The sequence below is a fragment of the Pseudorasbora parva genome, chromosome 7 (assembly GCF_024679245.1).
Source record: "Pseudorasbora parva isolate DD20220531a chromosome 7, ASM2467924v1, whole genome shotgun sequence".
NCBI lineage: Eukaryota > Metazoa > Chordata > Actinopteri > Cypriniformes > Gobionidae > Pseudorasbora > Pseudorasbora parva.
Genome location: NC_090178.1, coordinates 41414969 through 41439158, shown reverse-complemented (window position 1 = coordinate 41439158; position 24190 = coordinate 41414969). Strand labels below are relative to the sequence as shown.

At 38.0% G+C, this 24190-nt stretch overlaps 1 protein-coding gene across 1 annotated transcript in view; it reads left to right on the top strand.

Annotated features, from left to right (window-relative positions):
- The window catches only part of LOC137083360 (lysophosphatidylcholine acyltransferase 1), a 79466-nt gene that overhangs the window by 23541 nt on the left and 31735 nt on the right, over positions 1-24190 (top strand). The window contains exon 2 of the mRNA XM_067449252.1: positions 18325-18464. Coding sequence (XP_067305353.1) covers positions 18325-18464 — 140 coding nt within the window. The remainder of the gene's footprint in view (positions 1-18324; positions 18465-24190) is intronic.

The window sequence follows — 24190 nt, the reverse complement described above, 5'->3', positions numbered from 1 at the left end:
GATAGCGGCCTTAAGCTCATCCAGAGTGTTGGGTCTTGAGTCTCTCAACTTTCTATTCACAATATCCCACAGATTCTCTGAGGTTCAGGTCAGGAGAGTTGGCAGGCCAATTGAGCACAGTAATACCATGGTCAGTAAACCATTTACCAGTGGTTTTGGCACTGTGAGCAGGTGCCAGGTTGTGCTGAAAAACAAAATCTTCATCTCCATAAAGCTTTTCAGCAGATGGAAGCATGAAGTGCTCCAAAATCTCCTGATAGCTAGCTGCATTGACCCTGCCCTTGATAAAACACAGTGGACCAACACCAGCAGCTGACATGGACCCCAGACCATCACTGACTGTGGGTACTTGACACTGGACTTCAGGCATTTTGGCATTTCCTTCTCCCCAGTCTTCCTCCAGACTCTGGCACCTTGATTTCCCGATGACATGCAAAACTTGCTTTCATCTGAAAAAAGTACTTTGGACCACTGAGCAACAGTCCAGTGCTGCTTCTCTGTAGCCCATTGGGAATGCGGGAATGACCTGGGGAATGCGGCACCTGTAGCCCATTTCCTGCAAACGCCTGTGCACGGTGGCTCTGGATGTTTCTACTCCAGACTCAGTCCACTGCTATCCCAGGTCCCCCAAGGTCTGGAATCGGTCCTTTTCCATAATCTTCCTCAGGGTCCGGTCACCTCTTCTTGTTGTGCAGCGTTTTTTGCCACTTTTTCCTTCCCACAGACTTCCCACTGAGGTGCCTTGATACAGCACACTGGGAACAGCCTATTCGTTCAGAAATTTCTTTCTGTGTCTTACCCTCTCGCTTGAGGGTGTCAATGATGGCCTTCTGGACAGGGTCAGGTCGGCAGTCTTACACATGATTGCGGTTTTGAGTAATGAACCAGGCTGGGAGTTTTTAAAATCCTCAGGAATCTTTTGCAGGTGTTTAGAGTTAATTAGTTGATTCAGATGATTAGGTTAATAGCTCGCTTAGAGAACCTTTTCATGATATGCTAATTTTTTGAGAAGGGAATTTTGGGTTTTCATGAGCTGTATGCTAAAATCATCAGTATTAAAACAATAAAAGACCTGAAATATTTCAGTTGGTGTGCAATTAATCTAAAATAAATTAAAGTTTAATTTTTATCATTACGTTATGGAAAATAATCAACTTTTATCACATATGCTAATTTTTTGAGAAGGACCTGTATATTATAACTATAATACACACACACACACACACACACACACACACACACACACACACACACACACACACACACACACACACACACATTATGTAAACACAGACTTTTTTGTTAGATGCAATTAATTTCAATTAATAGATCTTACATCTCTACTATTTGTTTAACTTATTATTTTTTTTGTTAAGTTAGAAAATATCAGAAGCAACACAGAGAAGAGAGTAAACCTCTTCATGCTTACTGGATGTGAACTTATTCTGAGGTCACTGAGAGCCAGATGAACTCCAGTCCAGGCCTGCTTTACTTCCTGGTTTTATGTAGATTTTCAGCAAATTACTTTTCCCCCTCTTCATGGCAAGTTCTCCAGAACAAGGTTTTATTAGTGAATGGAAAAACTCAGTAAATGGAAAAAGAAGAACATGACTGCATCTCAGAATATCTTGAAAACTTTTTTACATTTTTTTTTGTATAAATGCACTTTACATGACTTGAACTTGAAGATAAGTGAAGCTAAATCATTTAGTTAGTGGTATATCAACTTGTATTTCTTAAAATGTGTGGTAATTGTTGAGAATCCGATACCAATAATTCAGTTCTCAAATACAAAAAAACATTTGTCAAGTGTCAAGTGCACTCTCTCTCTCTCTCTCTCTCTCTCTCTCTCTCTCTCTCTCTCTCTCTCTCTCTCTCTCTCTCTCTCTCTCTCTCTCTCTCTCTCTCTCTCTCTCTCTCTCTCTAAATAACAACTAATACATATAATATTAATATGTAGGGATGCCACAATTCTAAATATAATATTAAACCGTTCGTTATAACATTCACGGTTCAGTATGTGCAAAATACACTCAAAGTTATCATGTATAATAGTCGATTATCACAGTCGGTTATGTCTAGAGTGAAACTAAATCGCTGATATGAGATGTCAGCACATCGTGAACACGTACTTAACGGGACAGTTCAACTCTAAAATTATGTCAAAAGGCAGAGAAAATCACTCACTGCTCTTGAATAAAAATCATGTATATCGTATATTGAAGACTATGTAGTTTTAACTTTACCCTACATTAAATCATTCAATTTCATACTTAAATTCTACTGTACATCTCTGAGATCCCACTGTAAATCTTTATATATATTTATTTTAGATAATACACTAGGAATAAGTACAAGAGTTTTTCAAGTAAGGTTTTTCAAGTCTTTTTAAGTAGAATGAAAGAGTATTGCAATAAAAACATTTTCTCCTTAAACTTTTTCTGTTCCTGTCGCCTAAGAATAGAATAGCAGAAAAACGAACCAAAAACCGAGGTATGTATTGAACCGTGGAAGTCTTCACTTCCTATCTGAGGTTTTTGGCACTTTCACACTAGCACTTCTGGTGGTCACCTGGAATCATTTAATCAGACCTTGGTTCATTTGTATGGTGTGAATGCTGTTTTCTGAACTCTGGTCTGGTGTGGTGTGCAACTATAAATCTGCTTAAAAAGGTGGCCTGGGATATCCAAAGTATAGAATTTGAGACGAGAAATGCTTTGCATTTATCTATCTTCTCCTGTGTCGTTGTTACCTAGCGAACATGGGTAAAAAGCTGCTGCTTTGATTCAATCATACCGCAGTCCGGATACAAAAAAATACAGTGTGAACACAGAGAGGGCAGCGGAATCGGTCACACTCCTCAGACCAAGCAATTGAACCAGTGAAAGTATCTTTTAACATTCACTGTTCTGTGCTGTGATGCACCTAAATAATGTAATACGTTTACCAATAAATCCTCAGACTTGACTTTACTTTATAGTGTTAAAATGGCTAGTATTTACTTTAGGCTATTTCTTTTTTATCAGCCATCAGTGCTCTCTCAATAGTTGATGCACAATACTATCATCTATCGGCACAACCCTAATCTGACTGTTACATGTTGTAAAACCTATAAATTACAGGTTATACATAGAATTTACAGTAATCATTGTTGTAGTTACCTTTTTAAGGTAAACATTAAATCATTAAAAATTATGAATCAGTCAATCATTCTATTGTGTTGCCAGTGTCACTGCAGCAAGCTTTACGGTCTACTTGAGTGCTTAATTGATATTTTAAATGCTCATTATTATGGTTAAGTATTTCTTCCCTGAGAAGTAGACCGCTGGTAGTAGGCTTAAATGTCCATTACTACTTCTAGTAGTAGACATATAAGCCATTTTCGTTTCAGGGTAAACTATTCCATAAATAGACATTAGTTGTTGTAATTTAGAAATACGATTGCATGCATATTTGAGTCTAGATTGTGATCTTTTAGATTGTGATGATTAATCGTGCCACTCTAGTTTCCACTGTCTTGTTGGTGTTCAGCTCCAGGTGGTTGATTCCACCCCATGACACCAGATGGTTCTTCATGTCGATATGTGGATCCATCGCAGTTTGAGGTGGCTTCAGCACAGGTGGCATCACCTGCAGGCTTGACAGGTTTGACATGCTCACTGAGTAATGAGCGTGAAACGAGCAGGAGGATGCACTCCCAGTCCCAGCACTGCGTGACATTGTGGAGGAAGTGAATCATAGATTTCAGATGGTGCATAATCACCCTTCAAGACCACTTCAAGGCCTGTAATCATTCAGCATTTTGGTTTTCTGTAGGGACCAGGTTAACAAGCCAGTAGTCATCATAGTATATACATTTTAAAAGGGACAGTTCACCCAAAAGTTAAATTTATTTACTGTCATCATTTACTATCCATGTCCTGTTGCTCCTAACCCATGTAAACTTTATTCTTTTGGACACCAAAGATATTTTGAAAATTATTTGGGTCCAGAAATATTTGTTTTACTTGTATGGGAACTAAAAAGACAATTTCCAAAATATCACCTAGTATCATTATTGTACTACCACAATACTTTTTTATAAGGATTTCTTTAAGGTTAAAAAATCAATGTCATCCTCTTCAGTGAGTGCATTTAAGTGCATGTTCTTAACCCGAATTATGCTTCAGCCATCAATTCATGTGGTCATGTAAAGTGTTAACTCATTTTCCTTTATCAGAATAAAGTCATAAATCGATCGATACTAGGGGTTGAGCGACTTCCAATTTTTTTTAACTAGACATTTATGTGATGAAAGTTGAGTCGACGTCGTCTAGTCGCTGATGACGTCATTAATAAATAAATAAGCCTGAACCTTGAGCTGAGACGCGAATTCTTGTGCAGAGGACATGGCATATGACAGCACTGCCCATAAGGTTATTGGTCCTACATAACCGCTTTTGTATCCGTTCTTTTGTCTTTGGGTCGTTATATTTCTCACAGATTTCAGCTCGTTCTGAATAAGATAAAGATAAAGTAACACGATAAAGTTTACATGTATATGAAGGCATTAGTAAGTGATTGTGTGTGAATTAATTCTACCTGGCAGCGTCTCTCTATTAATAGTGAAGCTGTGACATTGTTATCAAGAAATATATGCTAGAACTTTTCACTTTCTAAGCTATTTTATTAATAAATCACTGAACAGTGTTTACAATACATTTCTGCGCTACTGAATGGTTTTGTGTGAGGCGCACGAGCTCCGCATGAGGCCATCCTTAAAAATATTCTTGTTTGCCGTAACCCGACCGACCCTGTCAATTTAGGGCCGACTCAAATTTTTATTTTTTTTCCCTTTTAGTCCGACCGACTTGCCGGTTGTAAATTGGCTTTAAGACCGACCAATTTCTTTTTTTTACTTTTCAAACAACTAATACAACAGTAATAAAATAATATGAATTATATTTTAGTAAGTATTATAAATGTATAAATTGCCTGGGCCTACATACAAACGAAGGCTACGTTCTTTCGTTTATAGAAAAACCCGTGACGTCATCTATGTTTACACTATGGTTAACGGATGTCACAGTCACACTATGGCCTGCACGTGCGTTCGTTTCGGTTCGGCTCATACTCTCATTCACTGAAACAGACTGTTAAAGTCCTGTCGGAGATTTCGCCGCATTGTGTGACAGGAGTCAAGACCATGGACACGTTACACACACCAGGCAAGTGCACTGCAGAGGGAAGGGCTTTGAGCCCCTTCCCTTTTTGAAAATAAATCAAAAGTGCCCCTCTCAACATTTATCATTACTATATTGTGGTGAATAAAACAGATTTTGAATTATAATTAATATAACAACGTGTACAAAACAGTAACAAATGGCGGAAAAGCCCTTTATCTTGTCTCTGTCAGTCTGAAATGTCGTTGTCATAACGCGTTGCTATGGGTAGCGTGTGTTCTGCTCGACCCCAGCGCGTGGTGGGAGCGGCGGCACTGGTTGTAACTTGAAAAATAATGCTTTATGCATGGTTCTGTCGATGGATACACGTGCTGGTTCCTCAGTGATAGGCTACACTACAACAGCGATAATAAAAGAAAACGTGGGCAAAACGGTCTATCTTTGTAAACTGTGTTCAATGCATGCGAGTGCTGCGGTATGACCAGTCATTTTCGCCATCATCACTCAGTATATTCGCCAGAAGACGCGAATGATAACCCTCTGCAGTGAGAGAAGATCTGTCTCTGTGCGCAGCGCGCGCACGTCACGTCTCACAGCGCGCAAATATTGAGTTCTTTCAAGTCTTGCGTTTGAACGGATAAACTCACACAAAAAGTATGTCAACATGTCGATCTTGATGAGTATCCATCAGACAGTCTGTAAGTTATATGGCTTAAGAGAACTTTATACAGTTGAGAAAGACGAGCATATCTCTGTATTAGGTCTTAAAGTGGCAGTAGCCTTTACTGCTGTCTGTCAAACAAAAGATAAGGACTCACTCACTGCTCTTGATTGAATAGCTGGTTATAGCTACTTAATTAATTGAATTCATAAAAACAACTTTTTGCTTTTTAATATTCAAATGCACTAGTCTATATCACCAGATGCGTTGGTCTGGCAAGAAGTGCAAGCCACTTCAGAGACACAGATAGTTGCGTGTTCAGATTTAACACAATCGAGCGTAAAAATAAGAAACATATTACGGGGAAAATACTAAAACGGGAAGACAGCGGGAAAAGAGCTCAAATACGTGAGAAACCCGGAAAAAAAGGGAGGGTTGACAGCTTTGAGTCAATGACAGCTAGCTGGTGGTTGGACCCTTGTCTTAATGAATGCACCTGAAATTTATGCAACAAACATGTTTTTGACAAATATTTCAATTTGTTTGTGGTCTATATAGCCTGCAATTAGACTACACGCCCGAAGGCACGGCTTGAAGACCCAGTCAGTGATGTCACGATATGCCAATTTGTTTAAATTCATACCTACGTAATCACCATCACCAAAAATGTACTTTTTTTTTTATATTAAAATTTGAAAAAAAAAATATAGACCTACCTACCGACCCTTTTTTTTTAATTTTTTACTGTTACTGCAAACCAAAATATTTTTAAGGATGGCCTGATGTGCGATGTGTGTACGTTGCAATGCAGCACGCATTAGTTTAGCGCGATGATTAACTTACGTTTACAATAAGCGTGCATTCTGCCGATCAATTTTGAGCATCCAGATGGTATAATCAAACATGTCTTGTGGAGAGCTCTCAGAGTATGCATTTAATTGTCATTTTTAACTGTTGAAAACAGCCTGCGTCAGGAAATTGCTTATTCTCTTGCACCCTCTATAGGCCAGCGACTAGTCGACGTCAATCTTAAAGGGATACTTCACCGCTTTTTCATATTAAACTATGTTATTCCCTTAACTAAAACGAGTGGATACTAGGGCTGCACGTTTTCAAGTTTTTCATTAACCGTTAACCGAGGCCCTTAGTGGTTAATACTCGGTTAACCATAGTGTGCGTCAGGGTTATTATTTTTAGCTTATTAATTTGACGACCACCATCTCCGTAGTGAACGCGCCTATAGAGAGAAATGCACATCATGGATTACACAATCAGAGAGTAGCCTATTTCTTTTCGTTCCTTTCGTTCTCAAGTTTCTTAAGATCTATTTCATGTCTGCGAGGCGTACGTTGAGTTTCGTTAAATTAGGATGAGATGCGCCAGTTCACGAGCAATGCGAGTGGCCGCCTGCACGATTATAGCATGTAACGTTAGTAAAATATGCAGCCGAGAATGATTCACACAGACTCAGCGTTTGACTCGCGCGGCTGATGAGCCTCTCCCGGCAGAGAGTTCAAGCATCTGTGGACTCGTCCCTGGCCATCTTGCTTTCAGTCCGCGATCAGCTTTTTTGTTTTCTTCATTACAGTTAAAGTAACGTCTGCTTTTCTCTAGTCATTCACAAGTTTCTCACTTCAAACTTTCTTTCTTCTGATCCGTTATGCACAGCGCGCGCGGCTCGCGCTCTGCTTCTGCCCTAATGCGACTTTTAGTCCAGTGCGACGTATGTTATTTTCCTCTTCATGACGCATATTTTGACTGATGCGACTCATACTCCGGAGCAACTTATAGCCTGAAAAATGCGGTAAGCACTGCATTGCAATACTTGCATTTCGCCCCGTCACTCTCATTTTTAAAGTGCTCCCACGCTTTCTTTGCCCGCTTAGAAAGCTGGTCATGACTTCTTCTTGTGGATACTACCCTAACCCTATGGATACTACAAATGTCTGGGAGCGCTCTGGCGGTCTATAGGGGTGCAAACATATATTACAACTAAATTCAAGGCACGTCATTGACGCCACTTAACCGAGCAAATTGTTTCACTCGGTTACGCAATTTTTAACGGTTAATTGGTCAATCGGTTAACCATGGACACCCCTAGTGGATACATACCTCTTTCGTCTCAGTGCGTGCACTTAATCTCTCTGACGCGCGGTGACGTTCTGATAGCATTTAGCTTAGCCCACTAAGCCCAGTTCATTCACTATGGTACCAAACAGAGATCCAGTTAGAAGCGACCAACACCTCCACGTTTTCCCTATTTAAATACAGTTACACGAATAGTTGAACGATCAAGTATGGTGACACAAAATAAAATGTGGCGCTTTTCTAAGCAGATTAAAAAGGAGAACTATAATGTGTGGCGGAATAGCACTTCTGAGAGTACTTCGACTTGGCACAGTAAAAAGTCCCGGCTGAAAAATCCTCACATCTCCCCCTCCCGCCTATTGACAAAAATGAGAGAGGGAGGGGGAGGTTTTTCAGTGGGCTAAGCTAAATGCTATCAGATCGTCACCACACGTCAGAGCAATTAAGTGCACGCACTGAGACGAGAGAGGTATGTATCAACTCGTCTTAGTTAAGGGAATAACAGTTTAATATGTAAAAGCGGTGAAGTATCCCTTTAAGTATACCAGCAGCCATATCACCCTGTAGCCCAAGACTGGTTTCCCACTGAAGCTAAGCATGGCTGAGTCTGGTCAGTACCTGGATGGGAGACCAACTGGGAAAACCAGATAGCTGCTGGTAGAGGTGTTAGTGAGGCCAGCAGGGGGTGCTCACCCTGTGGTCTGTGTCGGTCCTAACACCCCAGTATAGCGATGCGGACACTATACTGACAAAGAGCACCGTCTTTCAGATGAGACGTTAAACCGAGGTTTAACTCTGTGTTCGTTAAAAATCCCAGGTCGCCTTCGGAAAAAGAGTAGGGGTGTAACCCCGACATCCTGGCCAAATTTGCCCATTGGCCTCTGTCCTTCATGGCCTCCTAATCAATTGTGAATTGTGATTTGTTAAGATTGCTTGTACACATTACACACACAAATTTGTGCATATGTATGCATAGTAGTGATTGGTTGAGATTCATCGACCTGTGTGTGTGTGTTTGTGTGATATATGTGTCAGGAAAGCTGTCCTTACATAAATGCATCCAGATATATTGCAAACTCTTATTTTTTCTTTACCCAAAAAATTATAAAAATGTGTGTTCATCTCTAAACTGAAGTAGAAGTGATAGAGTTGAAATGCTGTGTGTTTGTTTAGCATCACATATCTTAAGTGAACGTTAACAGTTGATAAAGACAATGTATATATATTGAATTTGTGCATTGTCTTAAAGTGACATCCGCTTAATATTCCTGCTGCTGTCTGTTTGTAATGTTAATCAAACAACATAAGACAGAAATCTATGGGAGCTTATTCAGGCCACCTTCAGATTTTTTTCTCAAGAGCGTGATTGTGAATTATGGGTCATTATGTCTGAATTGATGGATATAAAGTAGGGCTGGGCGATATGGCCAAAATTTCATATCCCGATATAGCTCATTTGATATCCCGATAACGATATACATAACGATATAGCAATTTTTCTGTTAATTCAGTTTATGAATAGTCTATACAAAACTGCAATGTGGAAATGCAGTTTGAAATGATATACAAAACAAATAAAGGTAGTGTATGGACTACATTTTTATTTTATTTAGAACCTTTTTTTAAAGCAAGACTGTTGGTAAAGTTAACACCTGCCTAGGGATGTTAACCGATGACCGTTTGACCGATGGTTGACCGTATCAACGTTAACCGATCAAAGTTGTTGGTTAAAATAAATAAAAAAGAGATCTCTAAATTAGGCTATTATAGACAGTGGACTAAACGCTACTACAGTTAGCCGTCTCATTCCAAAATCTTTTTGTGTGATTGAACATATCCCTCGCACTCAATTCTTCATAACTCGCCTGTTTGTACTTAATAAACCAATAAAAACATTTGACGCGAGGTCACAGCGTTTGGGTTTGCACGCTCACAAGGTTTGCCAAAAGTAAACACTCGAGGTTAGAGCCAGGGCAGACGACAGTATGAAGCGTGCATTCAGCATAAGATGGGCTTACATTTGGAAATATAACATCTTCATTTCAGTGGTAACACATAAGGTGTTGATCGTCTTTCTTTATTATAGTTAGCACTACCTCGAACTAAAGCGGCGTCTCTTCAGAGCGGTCATTTTCTTAAATGAGCCGCGGCAATGTTTCAAATGAGCTTCTTACGCTGGACAAATGCCTTTATTTTCAACGCCATCACCTTAACCAAACCATTTCGAAACTAAGGAGCCATTGTCCTCTGATTACAAACAAGCTCCTCTGCGGCGCGTTTGCGGGACTCGTGTTCAGGGTTGTTAGGTTTTCGCAACAAAACCAGCCCAATGGCCAATCAAAAATAGCCCAAAAGTAGCCCAATGGCCAATCCAACTAGCCCAAAACTAGCCCAATACCAAAAAAATCAATATAAAACACTCCAATACACATTTTATGGTAGTGTTATGCACTACACACCATACTAAAAGATAATTGTATAAGTATAAGTAAGTAACTGTATAAGTAAATGTAAACAGTCTATTTTCATAAATAAAATCATCTTACCTTAAGATTGACAGCTGATGAACGTAATGATGAGCTGATGAGCTTAAAAACGTAATGGATGCGGGCGGGAAAATGCAGAATTACAACTCCAGTGGAAGTGAACCACAAACTTGTGAAATTCATTTCAAATTAAAAATAATGTAAAATAAACATTGCAAGATATTCCTCATTAAAGGGGGGGGGGGTGAAATGCTGTTTCATGCATACTGAGCTTTTTACACTGTTAAAGACTTGTCATACACAGAAGAATTTTCAGAAAATTCTTCTGTGTATGACATTTATTTTTTAAATTATTCTTTACCAGCAACAACCCTGGAGAGCACGCATTCGGTTACCATGGAAACGAAAACAGCCGGTGCGCGCCGCAGCACACACACACACACATTAGCGGACCCAGCAGTGCCACCGTACCTCACAAAGTGTGCGCTTATCAGCACAGTTATGCTGATACGATATTGCTTATGTCATCATCCTAGAATCCTTGTTATAATTGGTGGAATATGAATTGGCTAAAGTAAAATATTTATTTCAACAGAACCATTTCAGCTAAATATAACTGATGCAATATGTTAAACCTTTAACCCGCGGAATAAAAAATCAACCCGCGGCAAGTGATTAAAAGTAGCCCAATTCCGCGGGAAAACCGCGGACTTGGCAACACTGCTCGTGTTTCGCGCTGTGGGAGATTTAAAAAAAGTGACGTGAGTGGAAGGGAGGCGGCAGCGTGTGTGTGTGTGTGAGAGAGAGCGAGAGAGAGACAGAGGGAGCGCGGCTCGCGGCTGTTATTTCGAATAGCGCAGCATATTTTAAACTAATCGGTTAACCGGTTTCAACCGGCTAATGAGGCTCGGTGGTCGGTCAAGAAAATGTTTAGTTTTTGCCATCCCTACACCTGCCATTAAAATATTTCAATATATGGCTTTATGGTGTGCCACGCGTAAAAGCCCGCTGCAGCGTCTGTGTCTGAAGTGTGTTTTGAGCGCTTATGCCCCCACTATTCTGGCATCATTACTCTGAGAATTACCCCGCTCTGAACCGCGTCTACTACCGTCTTCCTCCATGTGTGTTTGTATTGCAGCGTGCATGGGCATGCCGTGGCGTGAGGTGCATCTTGACGTAAAATTCTGCCATAAACGCCTTATCGTGGCGTAAGCGATAGAGCCTTATATAAAACGATAGACATTTTCTATCGTCCAGACGATATATTTCGTCATATCGCCCAGCCCTAATATAAAGTCTAGGGCTGTAATCAACCAAAGAAAATTTTGGTCGACTGAAGTGCTGAAATTTTCGATAAAGAATAGACTAAAAATGACGTTGGCGAAAAGAAAAAAAAACATTCTTTCAATTATCTGCGCACTGTGTGCAGTACTTGGCAGCCTTTTTGTCTTTCTAAATGAATTATAAATAAACATAAACAACTAGTAGGCTATTTGCAGTATATTAAATTGTTTTTGACCAGATTATTTTGCTCTGAAGTGATTCTGACACATGAGTCTGTCGGCTCTGACAGTGTCGCATCATAGTACTATATTTTCGGAAATCATAGGCTATGTTGTCAACTAGTGATATCATCACAAGAACTTTTGTGGAATATTCAACATAATTCAGACATTTGTTTTTGTCATATGTATTATAATAACTGACTGACACTATAATTTCAGCCGCTTTTGTGCAGCTGGAACATATGAGCTCAGGTTCGCGGCTAAGACACGAATAGACTATTAACTTAAAGAGATTACTCTTAAACACAAAAGGCGCGTCCATTTTAATAAAAAAGGGAATATTTATTGAACAAGCCAGACCAAGAGTAGAAACAAAATAAAGCATAGACTCAAAACTGGTCACAGCGTTAAATTAAATAATGCGCCTGCAGTTATGATTATACTAAAAGATTCACTTAAATATGTTCATATAGCCTCCTCAAAACAGACGGGGCAACCTAACGCTGACAAGTTAGCTTACCGTTTGTAGGTGATATGACATGTTTGTTGTCGAGCTGTGATATGCAAACTGTTGCATTTGACTTTTTCCCCCATTTTCTATTTTAAAAAAATGCTGCCACATTCCCGATGTCTTTTTTGACATGGTAGAAGAGGACTGACTAGGAAAATGCTCTCACAATTAAAAGTATACAGAAAAGTAGCCTACTTCAATTTGTTTCTCTTCTCTAGTGGTTTGGGCTAATCCAAAAGAAGTGAAAACAAGGGGGGTGTTCTGAAAAAAGACTGATACCTTTGAATCAGGGGTGCATTAGCAATTAGTGCTTTCTACCTTATCAAATGAACGAGGCAAAACTGATGAAATTAATGTGGCAAAAAAATCGACCAATCTGAATATTGGCCGAGCCATAATGTATTGACTAATAATCGACTAATCGCCTGGGGATCACAGCCCTAATAAAGTCTGAATTGCGAGTTATGTCAGAATTATAAATGCAGTACTGAATTTTTTCTTGCAATTGTGAGTTTAGATTAGATTATCACAAACCTTTATAACTTGCCATTTATAAAGTATATAACTTTATAACTTGCAATTCAGACTTCTTTCAGACTTTTCACTTCTCATAATTGTGAGATAACTTGCAATTCCGAGTTGTTATAAAGATTATAAAAAAAGTATCTTACTCCTGTAACTGTATTTAAGCATCAGTGATGTCAGGACATGAAACCTCTCTTATTACTCACTGCAATCAAAGTTCTTTTCAAGGACAGTCAGTACATTTGGCACCCATATTGTCCAAAAATATCTGCCTCCAGGCAGATATTTTGAGCATGCAGACGTCTTTCTACTTGATACTTTATATTTTTTTCTGTGTCACAAACCGTTGAAAATGGCAATGCTATGGGTTCAATGGCTTGAGTTTGCATGAACTTTTGCATGAAAAATTCTAAGAATGCCGGTCTCTTTGTATAAAAGTATCTGCCAGTGTACTTGAATGGGGAAATACCAAAATCTCAGATTTCATTCGATCAGCAAGAAAATCTGATATAAACAGGAATCTGATACGAGACTATTAAAGAGTTCCAAAACTACATACATGTTGTTTCTTATGCTCCAGTAGTATTAATTAATTGAAACAATCGTCAATGTAAAAGCGCTATATAAATAAAGCTGATTAATTGATTGATATTAATGAGCCTTTGTCTTGGGTCAAATCTACTTTTAGATGCAAAGGTGAGTGATATGCTTACACTGTCAAGCCCTGATATTCAACAACAGTGTTATATTGCTGTAATGTTCAGCTTGAGCTGTTCAATTAATCGAAGACCCTGCTTTTGTGTTCAATAGAAAAACAAATACGAAATGTACTAACTGACATAGTGATGAAGAAGCACATGGCTGGTCGGCAGTTTTTTTTTTTTTTTTTGTAAGTTTCCAGCATGAAGCTGGTGGAGTCAGCAAAACCCTTGATTCCTGAGCTCTCGCCATGTATTTTTAGCGCCACTTATCCCATGCTTCTGCTCACTGATATGGGATTTTGGGATCCTGTTGGTTTGTGATCAACTCAATTAAAGCGGCTCATTGGAAACCATTAACATCTTCCAGAGCTCACAGCACTAGTGCTTTTAATTGGTCACTTTGAAAGCTATCAGTGTGCAAATGCAGTCGAGTGCTGATAAGAGCAAGATAAATATTGACTGGAGGTATCCAATAAGCCCCATTCGCTGATAAGACACTTCTGTTTGATAAGGCGGTGGAACAGAATATATTTATTGGTGTTATAATCTGTTGAACGCGTCCCATCACACCTGCTCTTGGAATATCTGTAAGACGTCTCAGTGTCTCGGTCTTGTCTTGGCATCTATTTCGGTCTTGTCTTTGGCATGCTCCCTATCAGTCTGTTACATTGCTGTAAGGTGATTTTTGTGGCACTCCTGGCAAAAAAACAAAAAAACAAAAATCCCCCTTGCAGTGGGATTCAGGTCTGGAGATTGTGATTGCCATGTCAGGGTCTTGCTCTGGTGGTCCTCCATCCACACCTTGATTGTTCTGGCTGTGCTCATTTGAGTATTGTCCTGTGGGAAAAACTTTTTGTTTGAGTTGGGGACCATAAGGAAGCACTTTTTCTTTCAGGATATTCTTTAATGTGGCTTGAGTTATGCATTCTAGAGACATATTTTTGTGAATGACGTGTGACTCCAGCCACATACAAGGCTATCCTGTAAGAAAACAAAGTATGATTGCCCTGGCTTATAGTAGGATGATGTATAATAACTATTCACTATTCATTTTTATTATTATTATTTCTTTCTGAGATCGCACTGTATGATGTTAGTTAAGTAGTTTTATTAGTAATTTTATTTTTGAATTATTATTTTCCATACATTATTATTAAATCCCTACATTAAAATCATGTTAAAGAAAACAAAAACACACAAAAACTCAGTATTACCAGATTAGAGGAATGTTCTGCAGGAACACATATTTGCTATGGACAAAGCAACCTGCTACTATCATTTCTTTACCCTGTAAATTGACTCTAAGGAATATCAAAGGCTGTTATCCCTTTACAGTTACTACTCTCATAAAATACTTCAATTAAATGCTGACTTTTAAAACTACATATAGCATCCTAAAGCAGATATTTCAGCTAAATGAATGTTTTGCACTAGGGGTGCAACGGATCGCAGGTGATCCGAACGGATCACGATCCATGGTTCGGAACGCACGTGACCCGCAGATTTGTTTTTTGTTTTTTTGCGGATTCATCTGTTTAGCGATCGCAGAGTAAAAGACCGTTTAATTTGCTGATATTGCTTTTTAAGTAATTTTGTTCCTTTAAACTCGCTGAGTTTCAGTAAAAATACATACAGAGGTCGTTTACGTGAAGGCAACAATGGCTAGCGGAGCCGCAGAAGAACTTGAAAAGCCTCCCGCATCATTCACATCGCATGTATGAGAGCATTTTGGCTTCCCCGTGAAATATAATAATGACGGAAGGAGGGCGGTGGACAGAACTGTAACAGTAGGTAACGTTAGGCTACTGTGGCAGCATGAGAGAGCCGTATACAAGTGGCATTACATCGAGCATGCATGGCTGTCTGAAGCGACACCTGCTGATGCCCGTTTCACACACAGCGTAGTCTGTTTGCAGTGCGTGTTTTTTTCCGTACCATATGTTAACAGATTACAGTTTTCACACTGCACGCAGTGTCGGTCCGTCAGTGCGAAGTGCCGCGATCGTTTCTGCACCGAGACTGATTTGCTGTCCTGGACGCGCTGAATTAAAGGGACAGCGCGCTGTCTACATTAAAACAAACATGTATTGATGCGAAAATCTAGTAATTTCCCCACATATGCATATCATTTAAAGTGTAGGCCTACTCTGTTTCAAAGCCAACACATGGCTTTTTGCCTTGGGTAAAGCAAGAAAAATGGCTTTTAGCTTTAGGTAAACAAGTGAAATAATGGAGAGCACTTTTCTGGAGGTGAAAAAAAAAGTTCTTTATGAACTGCAGGATTTCTTTTAAAAAGATTTTTAAAAAATCAAAGAAAAAAAGATTTGGCAGTTTTTGTCTATTGCCTATTGTAAGTTCTAATTTAATTTGTTTGTTATTTGAACATAGTCTAGCCGGTTTCTAAGGTAAGGCTAGGCCTGTATAAACATAAAGTAATGCATTGAATAAAACATTGTTTAAATGTAGTGTGTTTAAACATGATATCTATAAAAGAGTGTAGACCTACAAAGAGAATTGCAATGATGACAAGCCATGTTCAGTACCAACATTTGGATTTTAAATAAAAATAATGATTGTGTGTTAAACAGGCGTGAGAGGTCTTCTCTCTCCCCTGAGAATGTTGACATCCTAATCTTTTTTTGTTTTTGTTTTTTTTCATTATATGCTCATTATATGCCATTTTTACATCACAGGTTGTATTTCACATGTTACACTTTAACAACTGAGTAAAATGTGATTTATTCAGCTGGTTATTTATTTTAGCCCTTTTTTTCTGATCCGAAAAATGATCCGATCCGTGACTAGTGATCCGTGATGTGATCCGAACCGTGAGTTTTGTGATCCGTTACACCACTATTTTGCACTGAACATTAATGGTCTCCCTCTCTGCATTCTGTCTGTTTGACAAGCATGCCTGTGCCCGCCGCGCCAGCACTCGTTCAGTGAAGTTTAAAGCTGTCAGAACGTGCTTTCATGCTAAATGGAAATACTTACGTAAATTAGTAACATTTACAGATGAGAATATAACCTGTAAAATTAATGTTTTTTGCAGAGGATGCACGTGCATATGGTCAAAGCGTTCAAAGATTTAAATAACAACTTCTCTTGTTTTGGGTGCTTGAATCAGGGAACTTTCCCGCAGTAGGAGGGTTTCTACTCCACTATTTCTAGACGCATTTTGTCCATAGAAATGCGTTAGTCAGGCGCGACTAATTTGGCGCGACTTGTGGAAGCTTACCGCACACAGAGAGCAGTCCCTACAAATTGATAGAGAATCATTGTTGAATGATTTTCATTATCGATAATCAATTGTATTTGACTAGTTGTTGCAGCCCTATTTTCCACCCTCACTATGAACCAAAGGCCAGAAACATTCTTGACATAAGTGTGTGAATGCAGCCGTGAGTTCTTGGTCAATGTGTGGTCCGACTGGCCGTCCTTGTGCTCTTGCGCTGCTCATAATTATCCGTTAACCAACCAACAGTAAGAATTTTGACCAAATAATACTCGGTTAATAAGGTAATAATCGGTTAAAGGTTTACAAAGTATTTAAATTACTTAAAGTACTTAGAGTTCATGGCACTGGATGACCAGCCGAGCGCATAGTGTCACTTCATGAGAATTTACCATTTCATTTGAGAATCATTTCATTTGTCATATCATGAACAAAGACACTCATTTACGGCAACCCGTCAAAATATTTTTTTATTGTTTTTTTTTAATTAACAGAATATATTAGGCTAGATTACCTTAGCTACATCTCTGTGTAATAATAATAATAATAGATCACTACTGATAATAGTAATTATGCCTAGATGGTTGATTATTTTTCACTAGATTTTCCTTTTAAACATTATACAGCCTTTAAATGTTTATGTATTATTTCCTTATAATGATTATCATCACAAATAATAAACTTAATATAACTATTATTATTATTATTTTAAATAAAATAACAAAACAAAAAAAACATTTAGCTGTGGTACTGAAATTGGTACAGAGTACCGTACATTTTTTATGGTATTGGTTCCGACTACTGGAATTTTGGTACCGTGACATCCCTAGCTGGAAACATTTATTACCCAATTACTGAACTATTATTTGGAGGAGTATTGCACACTTCAGGTTTGTTTATTCATAGGATCATTTGACTTTTGTAAGACAAGTAAAAAAGAGAAAAAGGTCAACTTATAATGTTTTGTTTCACAAAGCAACAGATTTTATTTATTTCTTCTTCTTTCCAAGCACAGAACACTTTTTTTTTTTAAAGTTGTTTAAGTGAGAGAAGTTTAATAATGTATTTTATAATAAAAATAAAAATTTTGTTTGTAAATGCTGTTAATTATAGTTCTTAGAAAGAAAACTGGAATCGGAAAAGATCGGTATCTGCTGATCTCACTAACAAAAACATCAGAAATCTAAATTGACCAAGAAAATGGCAGTCGGTGCATCTCATGTTATGTAAACACTAACTTTTATGTTTGATGCGATTAATGGTGATTAATAGATTTGACCGCACTACTAACGATTATAAAACTATAAAACTTTTTGTTGCATGGTGTAAATGTACTTCCATTAGAATTTACTCTAATAATCCATTAAAAATATTCTAATCGTGACCCATTTCTCTGCTGCTCAGAAATGCTTCCTTTTAAAAGTTTTGTGTGTGTCTTTTTTCTTTGCAGATTGGTTTGATGACTGTGACGCTCTTCCCCATCCGGCTCTTCATAGCTGCGTTCATGATGCTGTTAGCCTGGCCGTTTGCCTTCATCGCTACTGTGGGCCGCTCTGATGCAACGGTGGAGCCGCAGTGCTTATGGAGAAAGTAAATACCTCCTCTTTATTTCAAAACACAAATAGAAACTACAGCAAGAACAATCGAAGACAAACAGCTACAGCCTATGCATAGTTATTACTAACTCAGAATTGAAAACACCCTCTTTGTATATTTTCTTCTCATATCTTGCTGTAGTGTTTATGATTTGTCTGCGGTGAGATGAATTTGATGTTGACTCCTCCATTACATAAATCAGGAAGGTGATGAAAGAACTGTACACATGTTCTGTACACATGTAAGACCAGCATAACACAATCGCAGGACAGGAGCGTCTCTGTTATGCTAGTAAAAACAAAACAGTGCTTTTCAAAATAGAGCGAATGCATTAATAATTAATAATTGCATAATTAATTAATTAATTAATTGGTAAGATTTTAAAGAAATTTAATGTTTTTTTCTGTTGTCTGTTATCATTGATAAGGCTACATTTATTTGATCAAATATACAGTGAAAACAGTAATATGGTAAAATATCATTACAATTTAAAATTATTGTTATATGCAAATATATTTTAAAATGTATTCCTGTGATCAAAGTTGAATTTCCAGGGTAATTTCTCCACTCTTTAGTATCACTTGATCCTTCAAGAAATAATTATTATATGCTGATTTGATACTCAAAAAAAAAAAAAATATATATATATATATATATATATTATATATATTATTATTATTATTAATTTTGAAGACAGCTGTTCTGCTCAATTTTGTGGATATGGATAAATTCTTTGTTGAATAGAAAGTAGGGCTGGGCGATATGGCCCAAAAAAAAAATCCCCGATTTTTTCACTAAAAATTCGATTTACGATTTAAAACGATTTTTTCCCCCTCCTACTTAAAATCAATCTGCAGATGACAAAGAAATTGTTCAAAACAAGTTTTAACTTTATTTTGTTTAGGTTAAATTAAATATTTGCGGCTTGGTAGAAGTGCCTACCTGAGGTGCAAAACTTTCAGCATGTGAATAACCCCCGACTATTCCACAGTATAAATGGGCACCATTTATTTATCTTTTGCAATATACAGTATACATAGCAAAGGTTTATGAATTGATATGCAGATAAAATTAACTTTTATTAACAACAGTAATGTGCAAAAAAAGTATAGGGAAAATTTAAATGTAATGCTCTTATTAAATATAGATTAGCATTGTTTTTCAATAGTCTCACACTAAACTGATCGACAGCTTCAGTGATTATTAAAGGAGCTCTTTACTTTACTGTAATTTAGTCACAATTTGAAGAAAAGTTTAGTTTTTCCTGAGACTGTGACTTCGTACTTTTCTCCATACATTAGGGAGTGGAAATCGCTAATAAATCAATAAGTGCTCTTCTGCTGGTTATAGTGGTGGGCATTTCATATCTTTTTTAAAATAAAAATGCTACAAAATGGATTATACATTTCAAAAAAATAAACTAAAAAAAACATTCCACTATTTCTTTCACAAGACCCCCTTTAAACTTTTAGTTTTACAAACCATCACATTAAAAATAACATCACAATCGGATATTTAGAGCTTTGAAGTGCTGGAAATAAGTGTGAAGCTCTTGAAAACCATTGGAAAGTGCTTGAATTTCGATCTCAAAAGGTTGTACGAATCCTGAGATAATGACAACAACAACATTAAATCCATGTGGTTTTACAGTAAATCATGGTGAATGTTGGTGATTTGTGACTGAAACCCCTGACCTTCGCTCAGCTCTGTTTGATCTGATATCTGTGGTTTATAACAGAATTGTGCGCCGACCGCTTCCACTAGATCACAGTAGCGATGGTGTGATTTAAACGGTCTCTCACTGGATCACCAGCGCTGTGTATCGTGTCTGTCACGAGATTGGCCCGTGTGTGAGCTCGCGCTGCGTTCGTGTCAGCGCAGCTTTAAATGAGTATAGCGCCTAGCGCGGTTCCGTTCAGACTTCAAACACACTTTGCAGCGGGTATTGTTAACTGTTCTGTGAAAAACTGAACCAATTACGCATGACACTGTATGTTGACGCTATCCTTGTTGTTTGTGTGTACCTCTGTGGCAAACGCGCGCGGGGAGTGCTGAGCCATTACGGGAGCCCAGAGGGGAGCGTTGGCGGATTTTAAAGAGAGAACCGATTTTCATTCACAAAAATCGTCGTAAACTAAAAACTCGAATTAATCCATAAAATCGATTTATCGCCCAGCCCTAATAGAAAGATAAAGAACAGCATGCACATTTATTTGAAACAGAGACCTTTTATTCAGCAAGGATGCATTAAATGAATCAAACATGACAGTAAAGATGTTCAAAATTAAAAATGAATGATTAATGTCTTTACTGTCACTTTATCAATTCAATGCATCCTTGCTGTATAAAAGTATTGATTCCTACTTACTAACCACAAACCTTTAAACAGGGTTTCCTCTGGGTCATAAAAAGTCATAAATTTAACAATAAGAATTTAAGCCCATAAAAAGTCATTATCCATACAAGGTCATAAAAACAAACACATGTAAGGCCTAAAAAGCGTCCATGTAACGCTACCTCATTGAAATGGTGTTGTAGTTTTTTCTTTCACTAGTCCAACTTTTGTTCGCTGTATTACAACTACAAATTAGACTAGTATGCATCTTGTATTGCAGCCAATCAGCTTTCATGTTATTGGCACGAGCCTCTTTCAGGTTGTACCCCACAGACGCATAAAACAGATTTTATCCTTCAGCTGACGGTTCTTGCAGTTCCGCGATCGTGAACGCGAAGGCGAATCTTTCTCACCATCTTCCATAATGACCAAATAAAAGTATAATATACCCGTTTGCACTAAAAAGAGTTAACAGTGATGTAGACTCCAAACTCCGATGTCAGACTGCGTGTGTTTGCTGCCTGTCAGCGTTCGCGCGAGTGTATTGACTGTTATTTCTAGGCTCATTAGCCTACTCTTAAACGATCAAATATACACATTATTCATATGTCTATATCCTGACTTGAAAAAAAAAGTTTGGGACGTGTCAGTAAGTACTGGATCTGCGCATTAGTAAGTTCTCAAAGTGAAAGCAAACTAATATAGCTTAACAACAACACAAACGAGGAAAACACTTAAAGCGTTGTTTGTAGATATGTATCTATGTTGTATTTATTTGTCCTATTCTGACAATAGTCTATTGCCATTTGGTTATAAGTATATATTTTATCACTGACCAGTTTACTTGATTACTTAATTACTTGAACACTTTTTACTTATATTAAGCAATTGCTTATTGCTGTGGTTTACTTGTAAGATTTTAGTCATGTTTCCCACCCCAAGCAATCGTGTATATATATATAATATGCTAATCCTGGTGGGGGAAAAATAATAAGTTTACTAATACTTTGTTCAATTTAAATAAATTAATTCGTAAATTAATTAAGTAATTTAGTGATTCTGCATTTCCTATGCATGTTTTTTATTGCGCGATATAGGTCTTACATTTAATTCATAATGGTCTTAAAAAGGTCATATGTCTTAAATTTGGCTTGGTGATACCCTGTTTAAACATTAGTATGTATTTGGTGTGTTTTATTCATTGTGTAATGCTGATATGAGGCAAAGTCAGATAGATCTTATGTCTTACTAAGCCTCCGTGACACACACACATACACATTGTTGTCCTTTCAATGGCTATTTCAAGATTCCCACTGGGAAACGTACTCTTTCTGCACAGGAAATCCAGCATCTAATTAAACACTCTTTTAAAAGATGCAAATTAAGTTCAGCAATGTTAATAACTACTACAAACCTCACATGACCTCTAATTAATGAAGCAGTTGAGTCTTTTTGAGCTGTGAGATGGTTACGCTCCCTCCTGTGGGCAGAACCTGATTCAGTAATGCTTTCCATTGAGCAGCTCGTGACAGTCGGCTCACAGGTGTCTGAGCTTGTGCCCGACTGCACTGCAGTATAACGTTTGCTCCCCATTTCACATGGTTTTATTAGTGATCAATAGTGATCTGAGCAGTTAAACCACATTCATAGGAATTCAGGGATGCACTTGTAGTGTACATGCTAATGCACAAGTGTTGTGTGGCGCATTAGCCTTGTATCACAAGCCTTTCAATTTGACTTTACATATTTCAGAAAGCCTGATGTCTGTAGTTAACACTTTCCCTGCCAAATTTATTTTATTTCATTTTTTTAAAGTTGCCTGCCACTGCCAGCATTTTTCATCATTTTTCACAAAATTGTCATGGCCCCAGTATATTTTGTTGTATGAATATCTGAACATGCAAAAAAAAAGGAAAAACATTCAAACGCGATTCCAAAAGTTGGGACACTGTACAAATTGTAAATCAAAAAGGAATGCGATAACTTCCAAATCTCATAAACTTATATTGTGTTTACATTAGAATATAGATACCATATCATATGTTGAAAGTGAAACATTTTGAAATGTCATGCCAAATATTGGCTCATTTTGGATTTTACATTGCTAAAGCTAAACATTCCAAAAAGGTTGGGACAGGTAGCAATAAGAGGCCAGAAAAGTTAAATGTACATATAAGGAACGATCATGTGCATATACTCCCGGGTTTCTACTGATACAAAGCTATATGCTAAATCGCTAAAGTAACCCTTTAAGAAACTCAACTGTATACGCTTTGACATATTGAAATAAAATCAGTATCATCATATTGCTTAGTGTGATAATGAAATTGCAAAGGCTATGATTAAATAAAAAAAAAATGCCTTGCTGCGTAATGCCCATTTCAGAGTGACGTGGCACTGTGTTCATTTACACAGTAGCTTGTGTTACAATGTTCTGTCATTTTACTGCGTTCTGTTAGCCTGAAAAGCCAGACCCACATCAAGTTGTTTGGTCTGGAAACTCACCATAGACAGGGCTCAATCCGAGGGGCGGGATAAACGGTTGCCTTACAAACTCCCTCTGCACGCGATAGGATAGCGCTACCACCAACCAGAGCAACGAAGGTGAAGCAGAGCTCGCTGATAGATTAAACATTCGCCGTATCCGGTCGGCTAAACTCCGAACACATCTTCCCTTTTTAAGAATGACTTCAGTGCCGTTCTTTGTTCTTTTCTCAGAGAAAAGCTTAACTCCAAGTCTTCCAGAGTCACGGTCAAAGCTGATTCGAAAGACCGCCGTTCGCCAGTTTCTGTGTTTACTAGAAGCACGCAAACGCAACTCGGTCGTCGTCATTATGGCTCCGCCCACCGACTCTGTACACGATGTGATTGGCCTGGCAAGAGTTAGGGGAATACAGTTCAGAAGGGTATTGAGAGTTGCTAGACGACACCCGCGGGCAGATTAAATTTGCTGCCGTTAGGGTGCGTCTAGATTTCTAGGCTAGCGTTCTGTACATCATTGCCGAAAAAGGTAGCTTGATTTTATAGTTTATTAAAAAATGCGAATAATTTTTGAATAATAAGTTTCATCGGACGCACACATTTTGCCACGGTTACACGCCTGGCCCGAGGTTAACTTCCAGTCTGTCTTTGTTTATCGGCCTGGCTAGTGGATAGTATGGCGCACTACTCGGTAGAAATACATTTTTGACATATTCTCGAATAACATGATCTAAATATTAACTATCAAGCATAGAGTATATGACAATAGCGCAAAACAGTGTGTGCGACTCACCAAAAAACCTTAAATGCTTCATAAATATCCACTCTGACTGCATACGAGAGCAGCGTCTAATGTAATTTAATTATTTATTTTTCTTTTTATTAGAAATAATCTACTCTAGAG